General features: G+C 51.2%; 1 protein-coding gene across 11 annotated transcripts in view; it reads right to left on the bottom strand.

Moving 5' to 3' along the window:
• The window catches only part of LOC139057471 (transcription factor Sox-5-like), an 884,741-nt gene that overhangs the window by 14,770 nt on the left and 848,203 nt on the right, over positions 1-21,768 (bottom strand). For 10 of the 11 annotated variants that reach the window (XM_070535789.1, XM_070535790.1, XM_070535791.1 and 7 more), the window contains 3 exons: positions 13,247-13,351; positions 11,303-11,440; positions 132-385 (listed from right to left, as the gene is read on the bottom strand). In XM_070535789.1, the coding sequence (XP_070391890.1) occupies positions 132-385; positions 11,303-11,440; positions 13,247-13,351 (497 nt within the window). The remainder of the gene's footprint in view (positions 1-131; positions 386-11,302; positions 11,441-13,246; positions 13,352-21,768) is intronic. The other variant, XM_070535796.1, reaches the window with a different exon arrangement.

Here is a 21,768-nt window from a genome sequence, read left to right as displayed (position 1 = left end):
AAAAGACTGTAATCGCCATTTCACCGAATTCGCATGGGTGAGAGAAAGAGAGAGGAAGCCAGGACACAAAAATGGGGACAATATCAGTCAGCGTGTGTGGTCCACGCGCAAGTCCACGAGCGCATACATACCTGCTGGCAGTGCTGCCCGACGAGCTTCCTCGGGGTTTGCTGAGGTTGAGCGGCGTGTCGAGGTCGGGCGCCGGGTCCGGGGCCACGGCGCTGGGCGTGGGCGTCCGGTTGCCCGAGCAGGAGTTACCCGGACCCCCTCCTCCGCCACCTCCTCCACCGTGCACCAGCCGCACGGCAGGCGTTAGCGGGCTGCCGGAGAGCGGCAGCAGCGGCGCCGCGCCCGTCACCCACGGCTGCAGCGGAGACATGGCCGCCTGGGAACGCGAGTGAATATGGAAGAGGGTCAGTGAAAGTGGTTCAGCTTTTCTTGGCGACGTTGCCATTGCAATATAAGGCGTCAATCATAGCGGCTTCAGCCGTGGCATACTCCACGAGCGCTACACGCAAGAAGCACAGCGGCCATGGGTGGCGCAAGCTGAAATAACGCCTCTCGAGGCTGTGTATCCAGCTTCCCTTAAAGTCTTTCAGGTCATTAGCATTCCTGAGTGTTCTGGATCCCGTGCTTGAGCAGAAAGAATGCGATTCGACGTTCAAGGTTTTGAACCAGACTTTTTCTTATAGTGTGCTGCATGGTGCGGGTGTAAGGATGAATCGGCAACGCACTGCGTTGGTATATAGATCCGGACTGCTTGAACCTGTCTCCTCACATAAACATGCGACAACTGATCATAAACGGAAGTAAACTTACACCAGGTCGATATCCTCGGTAGATAACTTTTTTCGAGAAACTTCCACTTTCGTGCAATTTCATGCCGCGAGCGATCATCCAAGTGTATCGACGGGCGTGCCGTCAGTGACTTCACCAATCATCGCGCACCGTAAGTGATATCCCCGAAGGGCGATACGTCGAGAATACGGCCCCGTGTAACATGCAGCAAAAATCGCCTCTCCAGGCGCCGAGGCTGTACACCCGAACGGAATGACCAACATGCATGTTCGAAGCGTTCGCAAACGGACACACAGACAGGCGCAGTGGTGCTCAACATGCGTTGTACAGCGGAGAAGACAACACGCAAACATTGTTCCAAGAGCGCTGTGCCTGCAAGGCGTCCATCAAACGAGCGGGCGAACAACCCGCTCGATTGGCTAGCTTGGCCGAAATCGCTGTCAAGCGGTGTTGCGTTCAACACAGAGGCACTCACAGCAGCTCTACATCACTGGAGAAAAGAAACGGACAATTACGTTGGCTCTCTAGAGCTCACGGCACTTGGGGGTGCGTGAGAATGCCCGCCATACGAGGCCCGCGATTACCTCTGGTCACACACGATATGGTGTTCATGGCTGCATCTTTACAGGCATTCAACATGTTGCCTATTCGACCAAGCATATGCGTCGCACAGCCGGCAGAGTCAACAGATACAAGCGGTTCTGCGTACTTTCGACGCAGCGCAGCAGATTTAACATAGCGTTTATTTAAAATTATTTTGTTTCGTCCGCGATGTCTCCAACGCGAACACGCTCAAGCAGACTCGACGCGGACTTATCGAGCGCACGCCCGAATTTGTTTCTCGCAGGCGCCGAGTACGCGCTCCGTCTCGACTTCTTCATACAAACTGAGAGCATGCAGAGTGTTTTCCGCCAAGCGGCCGCGAGCTCACGGCCGGCTACAATTGAATTGTGTTGCGAGTGCGAGGCGGCGGCGGCTGCATATTTGATACGGCACCACCTTGCGCCGTTGTCCGCATTCGCGGAAGATGCGTTGCCTTTCTTTCTATCGCCGCCGCAGTAGAGCGCTAGTCGGGCCCGGGGCCGGCGGCGGCGGCGGCGGCAGAGAGCTAAGTGCTCGCAGGCAGCAGCAGCTGGTCCGGACCACGCGCGCTCGGTCCGCGCCTTTTGTGAGACTCGCGCGGCGCGAGAGCGCCTCTCTTATTCTCCGGCGGCCGCCTTCTCACTTATTCATCTCCGACGAGACGGACCGCTTTGCGCTGATCTAATCACGACCTACCTGCAATCTGTATCTTGTCTCTCTTTCTTTATTTTTTTTTCGTCCGATATTCTTTATTCTCTACATTACCGAGCCCTGTTCTCTATACGTTTCGGGGCCTTTTCTAGCAAGCTTCCATATCCTCTTCCCCTTTCCAGAATTTCTGGAGCCACACGTAAAGCGTATGAAGCCGTCCCGAAAGAAGCCTCCGTGGGCGGCGTGCCAGTGAGCACGGCGACCGTAAATCTGGGATTCTTTTGATGGACATCAATGGCGGAGAGACATCTCTTCAAGGACGAGCGTGAGGAGGAAACGGGGGCCCGGCAGGCGGTGCAAGTGTATACGCTGCTTAGTTCCAGCCCGTGTCTCTGTATAGGGCAGTCTATATTGTATGACAGCCTCGAACGTCTTTTGCGTACTGCGTCAGAAGACAACATCGACGCGGTGAGGCGATTGTGTGCAAGGCGAATACGGGAAAAGACGGCTAAAAAAACGATTCTCACGTTTATCGAAATAGTGAAACGCACGGTCGCAAGAACCATTCAATTCGTCGGACGACTGTAGTCATATATGCCAACAACCGCATACAACCACTTTTTAAGAGACTTCCAATAGTCGGAGTAACCGTCTTTTCGACGCGCTGTCCGACATGCCGGATGGTTTTGACGTGTGTGTCCCTCCCCTTTCACTTTGTTAAGTAGCTTGTGGAATCATGGAACTAACGACATTATTTCTATGACTCTCTCTTTTGGCGGCGTTTCTGGTTCTCACTACAATGTTTTCAATAGAGCAATTGTTCTTAGCCGAGAAGCTCCGAAAGTTGTGTAACGGTGAACTCACGGACGGGCGTGTGCTAGTGGGGAGTGGGTGGGGGTGTTGGAAGGGGGAGGGGCAGGGGGGTGCAGGTTATAGGGGATCGCCACAGCAGCTGGTGTTGCGTCGGCACGTCCCAAAATGTGGTCGCGTCGCATTAGCAGGAAGGAACCGGCCGCTTCGCGGCAACAGGAACAAAAGGGGCCAGAATGACTCGAGGAAGGGGGGTGGGGAGAGAGAGAGAGAGAGAGAAGAACGGAAGGTTTAAACGGGCCTGTACGGCAGCAGTGGTGGTGGCTGGCTGCTCTTCCCTTCCTTCCACGTGAGGCTGCGCGCCGAAAAGTCGCCCAGCTATGGCGGACTACGTCGGCGCGCGAAGGGCCATTTTTCTTGTCAACGTTCGCGGCGATGGCGGCGGCATCGCTATTTCGAGAATCGCGCGCGCGCGCGTCCGAAAATCGGGGAGAAAAGTGTTGGGAGCAACCAGGGGAGGACGGGCGACAAAAAAACGCACAGCGGCTGAAGGGACGGCGCGCCGGGGAAGACAAAAAAGCAAGCGTGACGAGAAGAACAAAAAGAAGACGGAGAACAAGAAAAAGAAAGCAAGAGTCGCGCCCGGGTGCGTATCGCAGGAGAGGCGCGTGTGTGTAGGCTAAACTGAGCCGGGCCTGGAAGCAAAGAAGCAAAGCAACAGCTTGCGAGGTGACGGTGATGCTGACGAGAAGAGAGGAGCGCCTGGTGCACGGGGGTTTGAGGAGTGGGCGGCGGGGGGGATAGACGCGAAGGCATCGATAAGCACACGCCAAAGGCGGCGGCGGTGACTACCCCGACCGTTGACACTTCGACAGTTCGACATGTCTGCCTCCCTCCTCCGTCAGGGGTTTCTTTTCTTCTTTTCTCTTTCCCGTCATCTTTTGTTTCTACCGGTGCTTCCTTGGGAGTCGCACTCTTTCACTGCTTCGTCTATTCGTCTTCGTTGCGCCGCCATTCGCCTCTCTCGCTTTTGTTTTTTTGTTTTGTTTTCTTCGCTGTGTTGAAGCAAGATGGCTGCTTAGCTGTAAAGGCAGCAGAAAGTCTACCTCTTGAGCGATCGCTCTGCGTGGGCGTTGCATGGAGGAGGCCACAACTGTCTCATACTGGGGTAAGAGAAAACAAACGGCGGACATAGATTGACACTGACACGAAGAAAAGCCAAAGTAGCAACCAGTTTAGGGACAGTACCGTTGTGCCGTTGGGAAGAGTTAAGTGCACAAAAAAAAAGAACTTGGCACTTCCTGGAGGAATTCGCGAAAAAAAACACGACGAATTATGTGCGTGCATTTTTCGTACTGATGCGGCGACGTGCAGTTTGTCTGTGCGCTAATGAACCGCGTCAACTTCCGCTAGGACACAGAAAGCCCTTCTCCTCTAGTAACGACGGGAGCGATAGTGTTCACAACGGATGCTGTGTCGAATGAACAAGCCATCTCGTTCGATAAAAACGTTATTTTTTTCTTATTTTTATTGGTAGCTCGTCGCTATACTCGCTATGCATTATACCCGCTATACTAGCTCGCTAATACCGTCACGCATTCGTATAGGAACTGCTCTAGCCATAGATATACTGCTTTGTAAATGCAGGCCTGCTTTCTTAGAAGCTTACGACGATTTTTTTCTCTTCCATCGAAAGCGAGATATCCAACTAACGGCGCAGTAGTTCGCCGGCATCATGTTGAACGGCGCTAACTCCCACAAATCCCCACAATACGGAACAAGATAATATGCGGACCACAATGCGAGCCGTTACATGACGGACGGCGGCTCAGACAACACGGCCAGCAAGTCAAATCCAGAGAACGCCACCGAATAAATCTCACCAGTCCATGAAATCCGCCCCTCACGTTTCCCAGAAAGCAATAGACGTTCCAGTTGCCTTTCCATCTCTCCACAGCATATATACCGACAAAAGAGGACAGTCAATGACTAAACACACAAAACATTGTCCCAATGCAGTGGCACACTCGTTTTTCGCTGTTGCCCAAACGCTCAAGCGATGGCACTAACGCACGCACACAGGCGCGCACGCAAGAACTGCAGCGTCAGCCGCAAGGTACATGCATTCTCGATGAACGCCCGGCGGGGCATCGCTTCGCCTTACGCTCTCTCTCTCTCTCTCTCTCTCTCTCTCTCTCTCTCTCTCTCTCGAACGAACGAACGAACGAACGAACGAACGAACGAACGAAGAGAGAAGCAGGAAGACAGCTTGGGGTCAGCAGGAGGCGCCGGTTTACTTCATTATTCAATCGGGCCCGCATTAGGCCGTTAAATATTAATCGGCCAAAAACGCGGAACTCGTCAACAATGGGGAAGAAAGCGGCGGGCGGCCGGAAGGGACCACACACACATACACTAGAGTGCTGGTGATTCCGCGTTAATGCGGCATTATTGTGCCACCTCCGCTCTCCAAACCTTTCTGCGGCAGGGAGGCAACTGCGCGATTTCCCCCGCCACTTATGCAGGCGGAACCTTTGATTGCGCCGTTTGCCCTCGTCTGTACGCTTGCGGGTCCCCGCATTTTTGCCCCCATCCCGCGCAGCCCAGCGGCAGGCCTCTGATTTACCGTCTTCATCTATGGCCGTATTTCTTGCCCTCCCCGACAGTGGCGGTTACTGCTGTGCCTCAGGATTCCTAGCCACACGCGCGGTTCTCTCTTCGTGTTTATCGCGTGTGTCGTTTCCTCGCTCTCAGCAGGGAAGGGTGTTCTCATCCGAGCACGCATTCTCTTTCAACGTCTGGCGCATATATATATATATATATATATATATATATATATATATATATATATATATATATATATATATATATATATATATATATATATATATATATATATATATATAACGTGCCGCGGCGTTGCAAGAACAAAAGCTATCGAGTTACAACTTTCCAGTCAGGTGTAGCGTGTATTTCCCCTTTCGCGCTGAAATATAGAATAAAGCGCTCGCCTTTTGGCAATAGTAGATGTAACTATTGTATCTTAGGTTTATTTTTTCATTTTTTCCACATTTTACTGCACTCACTCTTGGAGCACGATTTCAATCTAGTAACCTACGTTAATCTCTTTGCACTTGTCATTGAACATAAACAGGATGAAAGCTTCACGGAAGCATCAGTCGCTTAAAATAAGAGCGAACCTTCGTTCCTACGATGAAACACAGCAGGCTTCCGAAACCGATGGCCTGACGCAAGTTCTTGCTGCACTGCACGGAGTTCGTGAGGCGAAGTATCGGTAGAGGCTGCGCACAAGGCGAATGCAGCATGTTTAGTTTAGTGAAGCTGCATTCATACGCAGCGTAGAGGACATAAGGAGACATTCGGAGGAGTGAGAGTGCGTGTGTTCGGTATCAGGGGCGGGCAGACCCACCAGGCATCGTGATTTCTTGTGGGAAAAGACTAAGACCCGATAAAATGCTTGTTTCGCGAATGCAAGGCCTTACCTACGGGTTATCCGAAAACCTAAAGGGCAACCATGCTCGCAATGCGCCTGACTACCAGCGGAGCTTTCTGTAAAAAGTCAATTGATTGCATTCTGTGCCGCAACGGGCGCTCTTAACTTGGGCCTTCACTCTAATACATCGAAAGCTAGGTTTTGTACATTGCGTAATATTCCAGGAAGATTGAAGGGCGGCCACTACAATAAAGAGCCTGGAAGACGGAACGTTACACAGGGGCCGAAACAAAACCAACCCCGAGCAAGTATATGCATTTATAGGTAAGTAACGGGCGCATAAAAGAGTGAGCAGGTGCAGAATTTCGGCGGCCTTCTACTTAGAAGATATGCCTGGCGTCAGGTCACGCTTGAAACGCCAAGAGAAAGCTGATATTCCCAGCAACGGACCGCAAACACAAGAAAAGCTTTCATCGCCGCCTCATCGTAAACGTCAGCGCGCACTGACAACGAAAAATAAGCGAAATAATAACGAGCCACGGCGTCCCAGAAATAGCAAGTAAAGGACACAGAGGAGATGGAGGAAAATGTGGTCTCGCAAGGGAGAAAAAAAAAGTAAAGTACTCGCTAAAGAGATAGAGGCGGCCGGCCTGCTGTGCATTACTGACTGAAGGCCATTCAGGCGCCCAGCATCGTGGGCGAGCCAAACAAAAGCACCGGTGAAAGCTGACACCGGCGGGTGATGCATGATGATGGCGCTTCCTTGGACTGGTTGCGTTTTGTGCGACCCATCTGCCGCCGCGTTCCTCAATGTTTATGATTGGCGCTGTGCAGCGGCCTCCGTAACGAGAGAGCACCCTCCACGGGCGCGCGCGAAAGGACAAACGCGCGCATGAAAGGCAACGCGCCCTCTCAAAAAAAAAAAAGAAAGAAGAAGAAGAAGAAGAAGAAAAGCACACCGGAAGCCGCAGCGCTCTCAGCAAAAGTGGCAACGAGGACGACGACGTAAGTCCGGCGAGGTAGCTATGCGTGGAACACTGACGCTACCCTTTCGTCTTGTCTTTCTTTCTCTTTTTTTTTTGCATCGAATTAAGGTACGGAACCCTCTGAAAACTTATATTACTACTACTACTACTACTACTAGTACTACTACTAGTGCTAGTAGTAGTACTACTACTAGTAGTAGTGCTACTACTAGCTTGCCAGTACACTGGAAAGCGTCGAAGCACCCTTAATAAGCAGCTAAAATACTTGTTTCTACGAACGAGAGGCCAAATTCACAAAGCTTTCCTTTCGTAAATGCTATTGGCCATTGGGTGGTCGCCTTCGCTAATAAAATGGGCAGCACTACGAGTGGTTGGTACTTGCCCTTAAGAACAGTTCCAGCATAAGAACTCTTCGTGAATAGCGGCCTATAGTTTCGCTTTCGACATCCTGGAAGCGGATGCGCTGTGACGTCATGATACATTGCCCCACTCTGTTATTGCGATCGCTGGTGCTGCACGCGAGAGCAGCCAGAGGACGCGCGAGCAGCACTGCTGCCTGCGTCTCACGAGCAAGGACATCATGCCTAACCTTATTGATACGCGACGACAGCAAACTTCGCTCGGTGTCAAGACGTCACGATAATGTCAATTACGCCAGGGCAGCGTTTCAAGAGTATACTTTAACGTCAAATCAAAATATACTGTAGGCGTGTCCCAACTTTCATACTTCTTAAGTGCCATCCTTAGACGTGGGAATAGCAGGCGTTTATGTTTGCTCTCAGCACACGCCCTTTGCGTCATGTAAGCCCGAGGGCAAGGAATCAAATCCCACCCGCGCCGGCCGCATAAGAAAGGGGGCGAAATGCTAAGAATGCCCGCGTATACCTTGCATTTCGTGCACGGTAAAGAACCCCAGGTGGTCGAAATAAATCCGGAGTCCCCCATTACAGCGTGTCCTCATAACCATATCTTGGATATGGCACGTGAAATTCCAGAATTTGTATTTTTGTTTATGTTGGTTAAACTCACATTTTATGAACGATTAACACAAGCAGCAGCACACTTTGAATAGTTAGAGACTGAGTTGGCTGTTCCTATGTGACTGGCTTTTCCGAAGACAATTCCGCTGCCAGTTTCGCCTGCTTCAGGAACTTGTCTGAATACACTTGCTCGAAGCAGATACCCATCTGTTATACGGCGCTGCCTCAAAAAAGCTGCGTAAGTACAATCACTTTTTCTTTTTTTGCGTAAATCTTTCTTGTGCAATCTTGCGTGGCCCCGTGTTTCAACAGCTCTAAACATTTTCGCGAGCCGACTTTATTTTTTTCGCAAAACTCGTCACTACATTTGTAAAACCGTAAAGCGAGCCCCATTTCGAAAACTTCAAGAAAAAAATTTTCTAGTGTTGGCAGGTAAACGCCTGTCCCAGATAGCGGATGTAAACCTCCACGAACTGTCATTTCTTTCCATCTTTCTTTCGTGTTCAGAACAGCTCGAGCACTAATTGACACAGAGTCACTTATTCTAACGGAGCAGACAGGGGTCAATAGGCGCGCAGCTATGACAAGTTGTGTTCGCGTGCGCAAAAGCTTTTTTGCTAGTGAACTTACTGAAGAATTTGCGCACGTATGTACACTGTACTGCGAGCGATGCTTAAATTGCCAAAATATGTCATCATCGCTACTCAATCCTACTCTAGTTCTCCCTCCCCACGCATTCCTCTATCACCAGCACAGAGTCGAAGGGCAGAAGGTTACTTCAGCGGCTGCGACCTCTACGTCTTTCTTTTACTTAAGCTTTCTTTTCTGTCTTTAATCCACTTGCTTCTCTTCACACACGGACGCCTCCGTTGAGAAGTGCGTAAGCTCTCTTTTGAAGCTCACTCACAACCACGAAAGCAGTAATCTGGACGAAAAAAAAAAAAGACAATTGCTGCAGCGGTCTCGCTTTGGGCACCTTTACAGCTCCCCCTTGGTAACAGGCTCCCCTAGTGGGCTGGACAGTAAAGAATAAATCTCGGCCCCATGGAGCAACCTGCCGTGGCCACGAGAGCTCGCCCGCGTTCCCATGATTTATTGGTCGTGTCGAGGGAAGGGGGGGCGGTGGAGGGGGGGGGGGGGGGTGTTATACCGCAGGTTCACCGGTCAACTGTGCGCCAACGCTGTCTGGCCGAGAAGTTCATTGTCGTTTTCTTTCGCTTTCTTCCAGATCGCCATCGTATACGACGCCGCCACCTAACGGGCGAACGACCTGCCCAAGGAAGGGTGCTCTTCGCTCCCCACTTTGCGTCACCACCACCTGCAGACAATGTCCGTGGTCCTCGATCGGTCAAGCGACCTAGCTGGGCTCTTTTTTGACCGCGCCGCGGTGAAACACCGCCCACGATGTCCCTCTGCGGGGCTGCAACAGCGAGGCTTGCACGAGGAAAAGCAGGAGGACGCGACCGCCGCAACTGACCACGGCACGGGGTTATACGACGTCCGATTGAGATCTCCACGGCGAAGCTTGAAATTCCTCCGCACAGCGCCACAGGGCAGAGAGGCGAGACGACCCTAGCAAGCGACTTCTGGCCGTCTCGATACGACGGAACGCCGGTACTAAAGGACGTCCCTGATCCATATCTGGGGCAGTCATCGAGAGTTGTATTCTAAGGAAGAACGTTATACGGGTTCCAGTGCATATATACATTCTAGTCCCTATGATTGGGAGAGCAGGGCCGCGGAGAGCGGGCGTGCAGTTATACATACTGTCTGCGCGGAATTCCGCTCGCTGTGTGCGTCTTTATAGAGGTGCCCCTTTGGGGAATACGACCGATAGCTATAGCGGACGTTACACAGGTGTTTCGACGTTCGGCCTTTACGGCGAAAGGGCGGCGGTTGTCAGGGCAAAAAACACGGTCGAAACACCCACCGCGACATTCGCCGAACATGGTTTACGACCGTGCGCTGAGCTACATTACAATCCCATAGCACGACCCCGCACTTTACTTTGGTTTCAATGATTTAGCGCCTTGGCATGTTTACAGCTCAGCCGAAGATATTCGCACGGAAAAACTGAGGCGAACGACCATTATGTGTCGCGCTATGGCGCGAGGCATAGCGACCTAATCGTCTACCCCGCGGTCTCGTCCTGTGGCCACAGTGAATCTGACGAAGCAGCGCTTAATTTTTATATGTATGTCACTTGCGCAGTTTGGTGTGCCATAAAAAGCAAGAAGTGAAGAACTGAGCATGACTCCTCATGAATGTTCATGAGGACCTTCCCCCGTTCTGTTTAACGATCTTAACTGTAATACTATGGAGAGCTGCCCGTCAGTGTGACCGACAATTGATGTCACTGATAGCCACAGAGTGTGCCAACCGATGTGATGGACAACCAGTGTCATTGTTATGCCTACAGAGTGGGTTAAACCGTGCGAGTCGCTAGCATTGCACGTGCCCCCGAAAGAAAGGTATCGCGCTAGTCAAACTCGTCACACGTGCAAACTGCAGCAGAGACATGTGTAATGCAAGTCCATAATGCCGTCAAACCACGTAATTTCGAGAGCTAACTCGTTCACAGACATGCCTACGTTGCCATGCGATGCGCTAGACGTGCTCAGGAGAAATGCCGCAACTATGGCGTTCAATCTCTCAGCACTCCCGCACAATACACGTAGGAGTTCTGCATTCACCGTAAATCACGGAGTAAACGCAGCCAACTTCAGTGAACTTTCATGTATAGCAAAGTAAAGCAAGTTAACGGACGAGTTGGTGCATGAAGACGAGCCCGAAGTGGTACAACAAGGAAGACGACAGGACAGAGTGCATCTATCTATACAGTATTGTACCCCTCCCGCTACTGTTTGCCACAAACACACTTTATAAAGCAATCGCATAGAGCGCCACCGACAGGCAACGCGATCATGCCGGAGCAAGCAAACGGTTACCGCGCATGCCCAGTCAGCCAAGACAGCGGTGCGAGGAAACGTGCGGGAACGTCCGTGCTCAACGTCGTAGCGCGTGCGCCTAAAATTTTTTACCGTGGGCGGTGTATGCGCGGCCGTGGGCGACGAGACGGGCCTCGTTGGCACCCGGGGCAGTGCGGCCTCCAGCATGGGCATCAGCAGAAATCCTTTGGACACCGAAGCCGCGGCCATGTACTGACCACTGAGCCGCGCCTGAAGTGGAGGCAGTCGGGTAGAGGTGGGCAATGCACATAACGCGCGCGCGAAATACGAATGTATCTTGTACACGTTTGTATACAAAATGTATACATTTGTAACAAAAATATGCGGTTTCATTTTTTTTTTCAGTGGTGTAGTTAAGCTTATCAATGCCTCGGCCTTATGTGGGCTAGACCTAGGCCTCAAAAAACGATTGCATGCGGTAAGTGGAATGAAACACCTCTATCAGCTTTATGTTGTTTTTTTTTCGTTCCGCATGCTCTTAGATTTTCTACCTGCGCCTCGCGAACATGGAAAGGAGGGTGCTTAGCTGCCGACATCTGCGCACGAGCACCGAGATTTGCCGAGTAATTTACGGTCGAGACTGTTATTACAACGCTGTGCTGTTTGGGATGAAGCAAAATACATGCCTAATCATCATTCAGCCTCACAGTATTGCAATAAAGTGTAGTAGGAAACGCATAAGCATGCAGTACCCGTCGTTCTGTTCAGTTCGCGACCTATCAATCCATTTCCTATTGACTCGAGTCAAAGACGATCAACGATGCAACTTGCTGTCAACTGCAGTGAACGTACGGCCCTTGGAACTATAGACTTCCGTCAATGGCTAATCCTTTCTTGAAATAAAACTTCTAAATTAGGCGATTTTCTATTAACTCTGATCTCCTGCATGTGCACCTGCTCCCACCCTCCCATACAACATACTCACACGCAGAACTCAACCTCCGAAAGAAATAGCTGGCATCAGTTCCAGAAACACTGCGTACACTCTTCCCAAAGCATCGGCATCTATATATGGCTCCAGCAACGTTCACGCTACGCCTATACGGTCCTTTTCCGGTACCTCGTCGCTTGCCAAGCATCATCGCAAGAAAGATGGGCGTCAGGAAGGCAACAAATTTACGTACAATATATTTGTAACGCTTGCACAAACGGCACTGCTTTCAGTTTTGACCAACGTCGACACCGAGGTGGGTTCGGTACTAAAAGGCGACCGTCTCCGCGCGATCACCGTTAGCGTGCATCAGTCAACGTACATCCCAAACTACCGGGGTGCTAAACGTGCCTTCCGCAAGGGGCTCGTGGCACAGCTTTACGTGGGCTGCCAAAGAGCAGTGGGTCGGCTGCGTGCACGCGGAACTCCACGCATCCACGCGAGCGCACGCGCGCGCGGTCTCCTCACAAGCGGCGACAACGCGTGCGTGGCGAAAGAGCCCGCGGTAGCACGCTGCAGCCAGCGGCGTATCGAATCAATAGATGTCGGCGGAGGAGGGGCACCGGGAACCACGGCGGGACTGCATCGACAACTGCTGCCGCCACGGCTGCGGCAGAAGGGCACAGAACAACTGGGCCGAAGATGAAGGATGGCGGCCTCGAAATTAGCGCCTCCGCTCGCGGGGGCATAATTCTGCCATTAGGGAGACGAAAAACCATTTGTCACGGCAGTGGGGAGACCACGCAACGCGGACAAATAAGAAGCCCACCCAGAGGCCAACCGACCACAACCGCGAGGGCTTCGCCGACCGAGCCAACCCTCCCGAAGGGATCGACCGACGGGCCGAAGCTCGGGTTTTCGGGCCACGACGACGGAACGCGCGGTGCGGCGGCATGCAGCATACACGAGTAAAGCGAGGCCGCGAGCACAACCTCAGCTTTCCCCCGTCGTCGCCCTTCGGCAAGCGCGATGTGCAACTCCTCCACATCTCCTCTCGCGCGCAAAACACAACGCCGGGAGGGGGGTATGCAAATGACCGAGACCGAAGCTCGGGGGGCAACAAAAATGGCGAGCCGCGCACTCACTTGCAAATCGTGCAACTTCTGCTGCTGCTCGAGCAGTTGCTCTTGCTGTCGCCGCAGCTCCTCCTGCTGATGCTGGTTGGCCAGACCCTCCTGCTCCAGCTGCGTCTGCGAGGCACAAAAGGGACGAAACGTGAGACGGCAGAGACGTGGGCCGGACGTCGCGGCGCCCGCAGAACCGGGGGCCCGTTCGTTCGCCGCGTGTGCCCGCGTAGTATGCGCTCGCCAAACCCGCGATAATGGCGGCGGGGCCGACGCAGAGCAGCGAGGCATCAAGACGACCGTTCTTTTAGTTATCGCGCTGGCGGCTGCTCTTATTGCGCGCTTCGCGTTGCATTTCGCTCTGTTTGTGCGCTTGTGTCCGCGACGGAGAAAGCGGATCGGGCAGACATGCTCTTTCTGCACCCCCTCCCGCTCCGCCTCGCAAGCCCCCTTGTGCTCTGCCGTGCGCGTGGTTTGCGATACGCGGTCAGGACCCCTCGAGCAGGGAACGAATGTGGCGGAAGCGCGCGGACTTTTGCTGCGCGCGCGCAAATACGACGGTCGTCGCACTGTATGCAGCATTACCTTGGTGACGGCAACAATAAACTCAAGTTAAGGCCTAAATGTGCAATGGCTTCCAGCTTACAGTGAAAAAAAGGAATACCGTTTTGCAGCAGAAGCTGATAAGGGATCGAATTTCACTGGACGCCATCCTTGAACAGGAGCTGCTGATAGTTACAGTGTGACCGGTGGTCCCCTTAGTACAATATGCGTGGTGAGGAAAGCCTATGTTGGGATCGATAACTAAACTGAGCTTCTTTTTTTTTCTCGCATCAATTCGATGTCATGAAACGTAGAACTTGTAGTGAGTTAGTTGACATTCAGAGCTCAAAAGCACTCTCTCACATCTGCGCAAGCACTGAAACACAAAAGTACCCCGAGGCATTTGCACTGCTGCTACGTCACGTTCCCACTCACAGTGTAGCCACGTTGCATTTGTCACACTAATAAATTTGGAAACAATGTTAACCAAACATGTCATTCTTAGCCTGATGGTAATCTGCACAATGCCACCGACTTTCGTTCCTGAGGTCGACGCAACAGCCCCTGCGACACGATGACGGAGGCCGCCTAAATAAAAAGGCGTAGACGGGCCGACTCTGATACCCGTTGCACATGTACGTGTTATCGTAAACGTTTTCGTGCGATAGAAGCACCCGACAATGACAAAATAAATGCGGCAGTCTTGTTTTGTTTTTTTGTTTTTAACGTACGTGCTGCGATCTCGTAGCGTGAGACAAAGGAGGCTGTGCACGAAAAAAGTACATAGACGATTACCATCACATAACGCAGACTATGCACAAACCTTCCATTGACTGAAAGCGTTACGAAATAAAACCGAGTGTCCAGCGCAAACATACAATCGATCAATAGGCCATTCCCGAGCAAATTCTTCGCTCGACGTTTCCCTTAGTGAACCATCTATGTTATTCCACTTTTTCTACACTTAGAGGAACGAACGAGAACTTGCGCCAATCCAACGCTGATTTAAATAGAACGATGCGGACAGGGTGACTGCGGCGAGTCCTGCGCGCATTGCAATCAATGGGCGTCTTTCCTACCCTTGTAAGTTGGCTGCCGGAGGTTTCACTCAAACAACCCAGTCTATTGACTTTCCTTCACTCTGTAGAAAAAAAGCATGTGGTTTAAAATCTTAAACCGGTAATTTTCTTTTCCCCTGTGCACTTTGCAATTTTTTAAATCCTTTCAGCTGGACTTCTCCTTTCACTTCTGCCATTTTACTATATCTTGTATAACTGTACTGTACAGGGATTCACTAGTGTCATATATGTTATTTAATTCTGTGCTAAGTGCCATGTTACAACCCATATGTTAACCTTTTCAAAAGCCACTAGTGCCAACTATATTTAGTCTTTAACTAGTTAAAGATCATACTTTATCCTACGCTTATACACTAATGTTTCAAACTTAGTTCTACGTCATTGACATTAAAATAGAGTCCTACACAAGTAGGCAACTCCGTTTCAACCTTTATAAAAGCGCCCGGTAAAAATTTCGCTTAATCGATTAATCCATTAAAAAATCCCGCGTCGAAAGCGATTAATCAGTTAAAGGCTAAAATGACGAACAATTAATCATCAATCGAATAAGAAAAATTAATTGGCCATGCCTATTTGCTCGGTGCGCTTCGGTACGCGTTATTACTGCATGGCTAAAGCTCCGTAATATGCAGACAACGCAATACGGCCACATACCCGCACTTTCGGTAGCGTCAATCTCGAGAGGTTTGTTCGCACACTGTTCAGGCAAATCGGCATGGCTCAGCGGTATCCGTGGCAAGGGCAGTTCGATAGAGGCACAAAATGTCGAAGTTGCCGTCGATGGGACGCACAACCAAGTGGTTCATTCCGCACGTCTGCCATCGTACTGTGCCAAGCAGATCTGACCCACGAAACATGTCGCCGCATATGCACAGAGAGTGCCGTGAACAAGAAAGAGAGAGAGAGAAAGAGAGAGGGAGTCGACAATATCCTCAGCTTTCTTTCTTTCTTCCTACCGCCATAAATAACAACGGTCGCTCTTTCCACAATCAGGCACGAGCTGACGGAGGCGCCACGCTCGGTACACATGGTTTCTGCTTTACGCACACACAGCGACTTTTCGCTCTCGTTCAAAGTACAAGGACGACGATGGTGCGACCTCTCGGCAAGGTCAGCTAAAATTAGAATGCATGAAGGAGTTTTAAATAAGTTGTCGACAATACAAGATCCTCCCGACTCGGGAAGAAAAAAAATTGCAACGATAATTTCGCATCCGGTGAATTCGCGTCCGCCGAAATCTACGACGACAAAAGGGACGACGCGGCGGAGCAAGCTGCGGCCTGGTGAACAAAGCCACATGTCTTCGTGTCTCGACGAAATGAGTCCCGTCACAGGACTGAACCATCGCGAATCGTTTCCCTTGTGGTGAGGGCTTGTCCACTCGAAAACTAGGAGCGAATTGCAGCTTCTTCTATTCCTTCTCCCCTTTTATCTCCTTTTGTCCCACTCTCCCCCCTTCCCTACCCCCGTCTGTCCCTGTTGTCGCGCAGCCGTGCACCCGCGAGGGCTGCAGAATACAGCGCCAACCTTTCCTTTCTCATCACGAACCACTTCTCTCTCTTCTGTGCATTTCCTGCGGGCACGCACAACGCGCTCACGGCAACCAGCGGACTCGCTGGTTTCCGGGAAACGACAAGAAGCGTGAACTCATACACGCGATATGCGCCTACGACAAGTCCGAGCAGCTTAGCAAGCGAAGTATCTGTACTTCAAGGATGAATTGTATGCATCCACGATAAAAGAGGAGATATGGAACATTGGATTCAAGTTGAAGGTTCTAATTAGAGATTGCCTTATTGCGTTGCGTACGTCGTACATGGCAATAAAAGGAATAACTACCACATGTGAGAGCTGAGACGCGAGCCGCCTGCGCCTCTTCCGCGGGCTGCGCAGTGCCTCCACCGCGAATTTTTGGCATGCAAGTAACTTGCGTCTCGTAGACTAAGCCTCTACTTAATTAGTTGGGTGTTGCGACCGTAATTTGTAAACTGTCCTTAATTACCGCGTCTGGATACGTAATCGAAGTAAGCAGGTCATGTTGGACCGTTAGGGTTCCAGCAAACCACCGTGACGCACCCGAGAATAGAACATCCGCTTTAGTATAGTACACAAAGTTTTGGCCGCAGGTGGATCTCGAGCGCCTCCTTTCATAAGGATTTGACAACAGTTCAGTGTATTATCGTCCAGAAGACCTATGGCATACCCATATACAGGGTGTCCCAACTATCATGCACCAAGATTTTAAAATATTCAAATGCCACGTAGCTGGACAGAACCAAGGTAATGTTGTTTGTCGTCGCTTAGGGACACTCAGGTACGCAAAACTGCCGCGCGACTGGCCGCTCGAGGCACTTTGCGTGTATTGGCGGGAGTCTTTCACGCTCGGAAAAGCGTTTATGTAGCACGTATTGAGCAACAGAAAGCTGCATCGGGAGTTTTTTTTATGTGGCTCTACAATGTTCTCTTTGACACTTTTCGTCTATTCATAATATTCGAGAAGTTGATTAGTAACGATTAATTGTATAGTTAGGTGGAACGAACAAAATAATCCGAGTATCTCCAAGCGACGGCAAACAACATTACCTTGGTTCTGTCCAGCTACTTAGCATTTGCATATTTTTAAATCTTGGTGCGTGATAGTTGGGACACCTTATATTACACATATCGCTTCAATTCCCTCAGCTCGAAATCTCTGGTGGACACGCGAACGTGACAGTGCATCGAAAGTGTCCGGTTAAAGGCGCTTCCCGAGCGTCATTGTGTTTGAAGGGCTCGTGTTTCGGCTGCGAGAGATAACAAACACCGGAAACTCGCAGATAACTGCAACGGTGTGGGTGAGGCACGTGGCCTCGCGCGAGTTCAGCAAACGGGCACCCCACGTCTCTGGTCGTCTTCCGGCCGACAAGAAAGGCGCCTGCAGTCCATTAGCTTGAAAAGTAAACTGCAGGGGGGAAAAAAATGCTCGTGTCTGGTTATCCAGAACGGAAAAGGCGGTTCGAACGCACGGATATTCCAAACAGAGCCAGTGCTCTCACACGATGGAAACACTAACTTTCCTGTACTGAAATGTGCAATATAAATGTAAGCACGTATATATAGTAGACAATATAGAGTGTCTGTCTGTCCGCAAGCTTCGTATCGTTCACGGATAATCGGGTTACCAAAGCCGTGGACGGCAGTAGCATTATAGCAAAGCTGATAGCGACATCTTGTAATATTTTGTGAAACTACAACGCGTCTGAAAAAAAAAAAGAATGTGTCGCATGAATGTTCTCGTCGAAGGAAAACCAGAAATGGCTGCAGGTTTAACGATTATGTCGCGACAAACGCTTTACAGAGCAGCAGTTAAGTAGAATATGGTAGGTCATTGTGGCTATCTGGTTAGATCCTGCGTCACACGATGTCAACAGCCGAATGCGACAGCTGCACCTGAACAGCGGCCAGAAGATGGCTGTAACGAAAACGGTACGTAAAAGCAAGGAGAAGAAAAGCATAGAGGCATTATTTGGTATATTCACAGAACCTACAGCGCCACTAACTCGGAGAACTTCGCCCCCAGTGCAGGGTGCATCATGAGTACAAGCCAGCCACGTGCAGGATAGGTCATTGCACCATTGGACCCACAAGCCATTGTGCATAGTGCGAAATTCCAGGAATTGACAGGCTCCCCACTTTAGTACTGCGGCCAGCGTGGATAGGCGATTGACGAGGACACGTAAATATATTTCACCTTCAACATTTCAGGCGTACACGCCAATACACTCCTTACGGGAGAAGAGTCGTGCCATGGCCATTCAGGAGAACGAGGAGGAATAAGCACTTATATAATCAAGAAAAATAAAAAAAAAGTTACAGGCTTGCTTGTTGTCACGTTTACAAGAGTCAAGCTCGTCGCTACATGAACAATCATGGTCTACCCGCTTTATCAGGGACTATCGAGGACCACTTTGTCGCAAACATGCACGTGTGAGGTATGGTATTTCGATTTCTTCTGAACGAATAGAAATATACCGTTGCATGCGCTCAGACATCGTCTAGCGCTGGACGGTGGTGGCAGCAACTTTATTCCTAGCGCTGGATCTCTTTCATTGTGCAGAGCCTGGTGGCCCCATCTGCCGAAAAACATGCCAACCAGCAACCCTGAAATTACTTACAATAAAAAAAAAAGAAATCACTGACATCTTCCTTCGGATGAACCCCTCATGTATATCATATCTATTATGATACTCCTTAATGCGAAATTTGAACGCAGCTCTATACGCGAAAGAAGTATCCCTGTCAATATTTTGTGTTGTGATAACATAGGTACAAGGTTTATATTATAGGGAGAGAACGCTTGGTGAGTTGCAGGGCTGGCGAGGACAATCTGTCTCGTGCGGCAGATTGCAGACGGAGCGAAGTGCGGCGCGATTGCCTTGCTAATCGAGAGATCACGAGAGGCAGCGCGTGGGTTAGGGCCGATTTACGCTCGAGCCGCCCATCGCCGCAAGCCGCACCGCACGCGTGCGGTCGCGCGAAAGATTGCATGTATCAAACACTTGTGCACAAATTTCGGTTTACAATGTGTAAGGTATACACTGTGCACACAGTGTAAATGGTAATTTGTGCACAAGTGCTGGATACGTGCAATTTTTCGCGCGACCGCAAGCGTGCGGTGCGGCTTGCAGCGACGGGCGGCTCGAGCGTAAATCGGCCCTTACGCGTGGGCTCGATTCACAGCCGCAGCCAGCGTCTTTCAACCCCCACTACGCTCCACGTTCGCTCTTTCCTGCTTCGTTGTGCTCGTTCGCTCGGTTACGCCGACGGACGCCGACGCTCAATGCAGGAACTGGCGTCGAGGAGCTGCGCTCTAAAACGAAATTTCTGAAGCAGTCGTCTGGATGTTGATCCTCTAAGAAAGCGCCAAACGCTGATAACGCGGTGCCACTGCCACAGTCAACTTTGTTTATCTGTGCCTTAGTTTTAGCTTCTCCGTGTTGCATGGTTGCTTTTGGGGGCCACGTGACTACGTTCGACGAAGGTGAGTGGGGCGGCGAATGGAAAACGGATGCCCGACTCTGACGGGCTAAAGGCTCCCATTACAGTAACTCTCAGCAGGTACACAATAGGCATCGCTACCACGTCTCCTATCGAAAAACGCGTCGGCAGAGGAGAAAGGGGAAAACTCTATTGTACCGAGATGCTCGGTTGCCAGAAGCTTTTCATCCAGAAAAAATAGTTGCAGTTGCTTTTTCCACAATGATAAGAGAGTTGTCTCCGGCACGCTTGTCCGTGTACTCAACTTCTTCTTCACGGAATGATGGTTTATCGAGTGAATGAGCGTGAGCAGCCGGGTTGGCACCGCCACCTTGCTCTCACCCCACTCACCCCTCTTAATTCTAAGAGCTATTCATATCCACCTTATTCTTCCCCATCATCATCATCGCCAATATCATCATAACTCGTACCGCTTCGCAAACCGGTCGCACCTTCAAGGCATGTCGAGCGACAGGCAACATGATTCCGCTAACGCGTGAAATTTAGTTTCGCCGAGGCCCGTCATCTGACTCAATCAACACCCTTGCAACCAAATTTTGCCTTACTGTACTTGCTTTCTATTCCTCTGTCGTAAACTTTCAATACGGGCGCTTAACGTAGAGTCGCGGTTACATTATACTGGCTCGCCGCGGTTAAAGCTTCTGCGCCTAATCTCCGGCTGACGGTGTTCGCGAACACGCGGAAGTACTACGTACACAAGCCGCGGGCGCGTCCCTCCACGCTCATGTCACGGGTTCATTTCGCAACAGAAAGCGTCCAACGGGCTCCTCGAGTCAGCAGTTATTAATTGGCTGCTCCGTCTGGCTGAGAAGCGCGTTCTTCTAATCCGAATGGCCTTACGGTCCCAGATTCACCATTAGAGCGATCACAACTTCCTGCTCGCCAACCGCGCTCGCCGACAATCCGTTTGACAGCGCAGCAGGGTGCGAGAAAGAAAAGAAGTAAGAAAGCACGTAACAGGACATACAAAAATTAAGAAGGCGAGACAGGCGAGCTTTAAAGAATCGTCCGATAGTAGGACATTCCAAAAGAAAACTAAGAAGCGGGCCGCATAAAAAGCAAAGCTCTTGGTTCGCAGTATGGTGGAGCGGCGCGGCATCGCTTGGGTGACCGGCTGCGCCACGCCGTAGGTGAAGCGACACGTTAGTTTCATTTGTCCCGCAGCCAAAGGTGTTCCGACAACGCGCGCCGCTGTCCAACGCTCATTGGCGATTATGGAAGGTGCCTCCTCCTCATCCTCCTCCCGCGTTCTGGCTGCCGCCGCTGCAGCGAGTCGCGGCGGCTTTTGTTGAGCGAGCAAAGCAGCTCCGGGTCAAACTGAGTGCCGCCGGTCGTCTCCTAGTTTCTCTTCCCTTCAATTTCTCTCTCTATATATTTTTGTTTCTTTCTTTCTTTCCACCGTTCAACGAATGCGGCGTGACCACTCCCGGAGCGGATTTGCGTACAAGCAGGAGAGCGTCCCGCGCGCAGCGCGGCATTGCGCACGGTACGGCACCCAATTTGGTACGGCGCCGCGGGGGGACGCGATCGCGGTCCGACACCGCCGCAAGAGCAGCGGAGCCACACGGCGCTACACGGCGCGGCTCCAAACGGGGTGTCTTGTCACGACTGGGACCGCGCGCGCGCGCGTTCGCCACGAGAGGGTCAGGCGGGTCGGCTAATGCCGTACGTGACAGAACTGGCGATGCGAACGCGTGTGTGTAAGCGCGCGCCCAGCTTCGCCTTCTTCCAACAGTTCACGCGCGGTCTCTCTCGCACGCAAGCGTGTAGCGTGCGCGCGCATGTACCGTTTTGTGGCCACCCATCCTCATTACCTTTCATTAATGCTGGCGTTCGTCTTAAACTGCGCGCTCGTTGAGAACTCGTCACGAGACGCGGCCCGGG

Source organism: Dermacentor albipictus, chromosome 3, assembly GCF_038994185.2.
Source record: "Dermacentor albipictus isolate Rhodes 1998 colony chromosome 3, USDA_Dalb.pri_finalv2, whole genome shotgun sequence".
Taxonomy (NCBI): domain Eukaryota; kingdom Metazoa; phylum Arthropoda; class Arachnida; order Ixodida; family Ixodidae; genus Dermacentor; species Dermacentor albipictus.
Note: the sequence above shows the minus strand (reverse complement) of the source record. Positions and strands in the feature narration are given on the sequence as shown.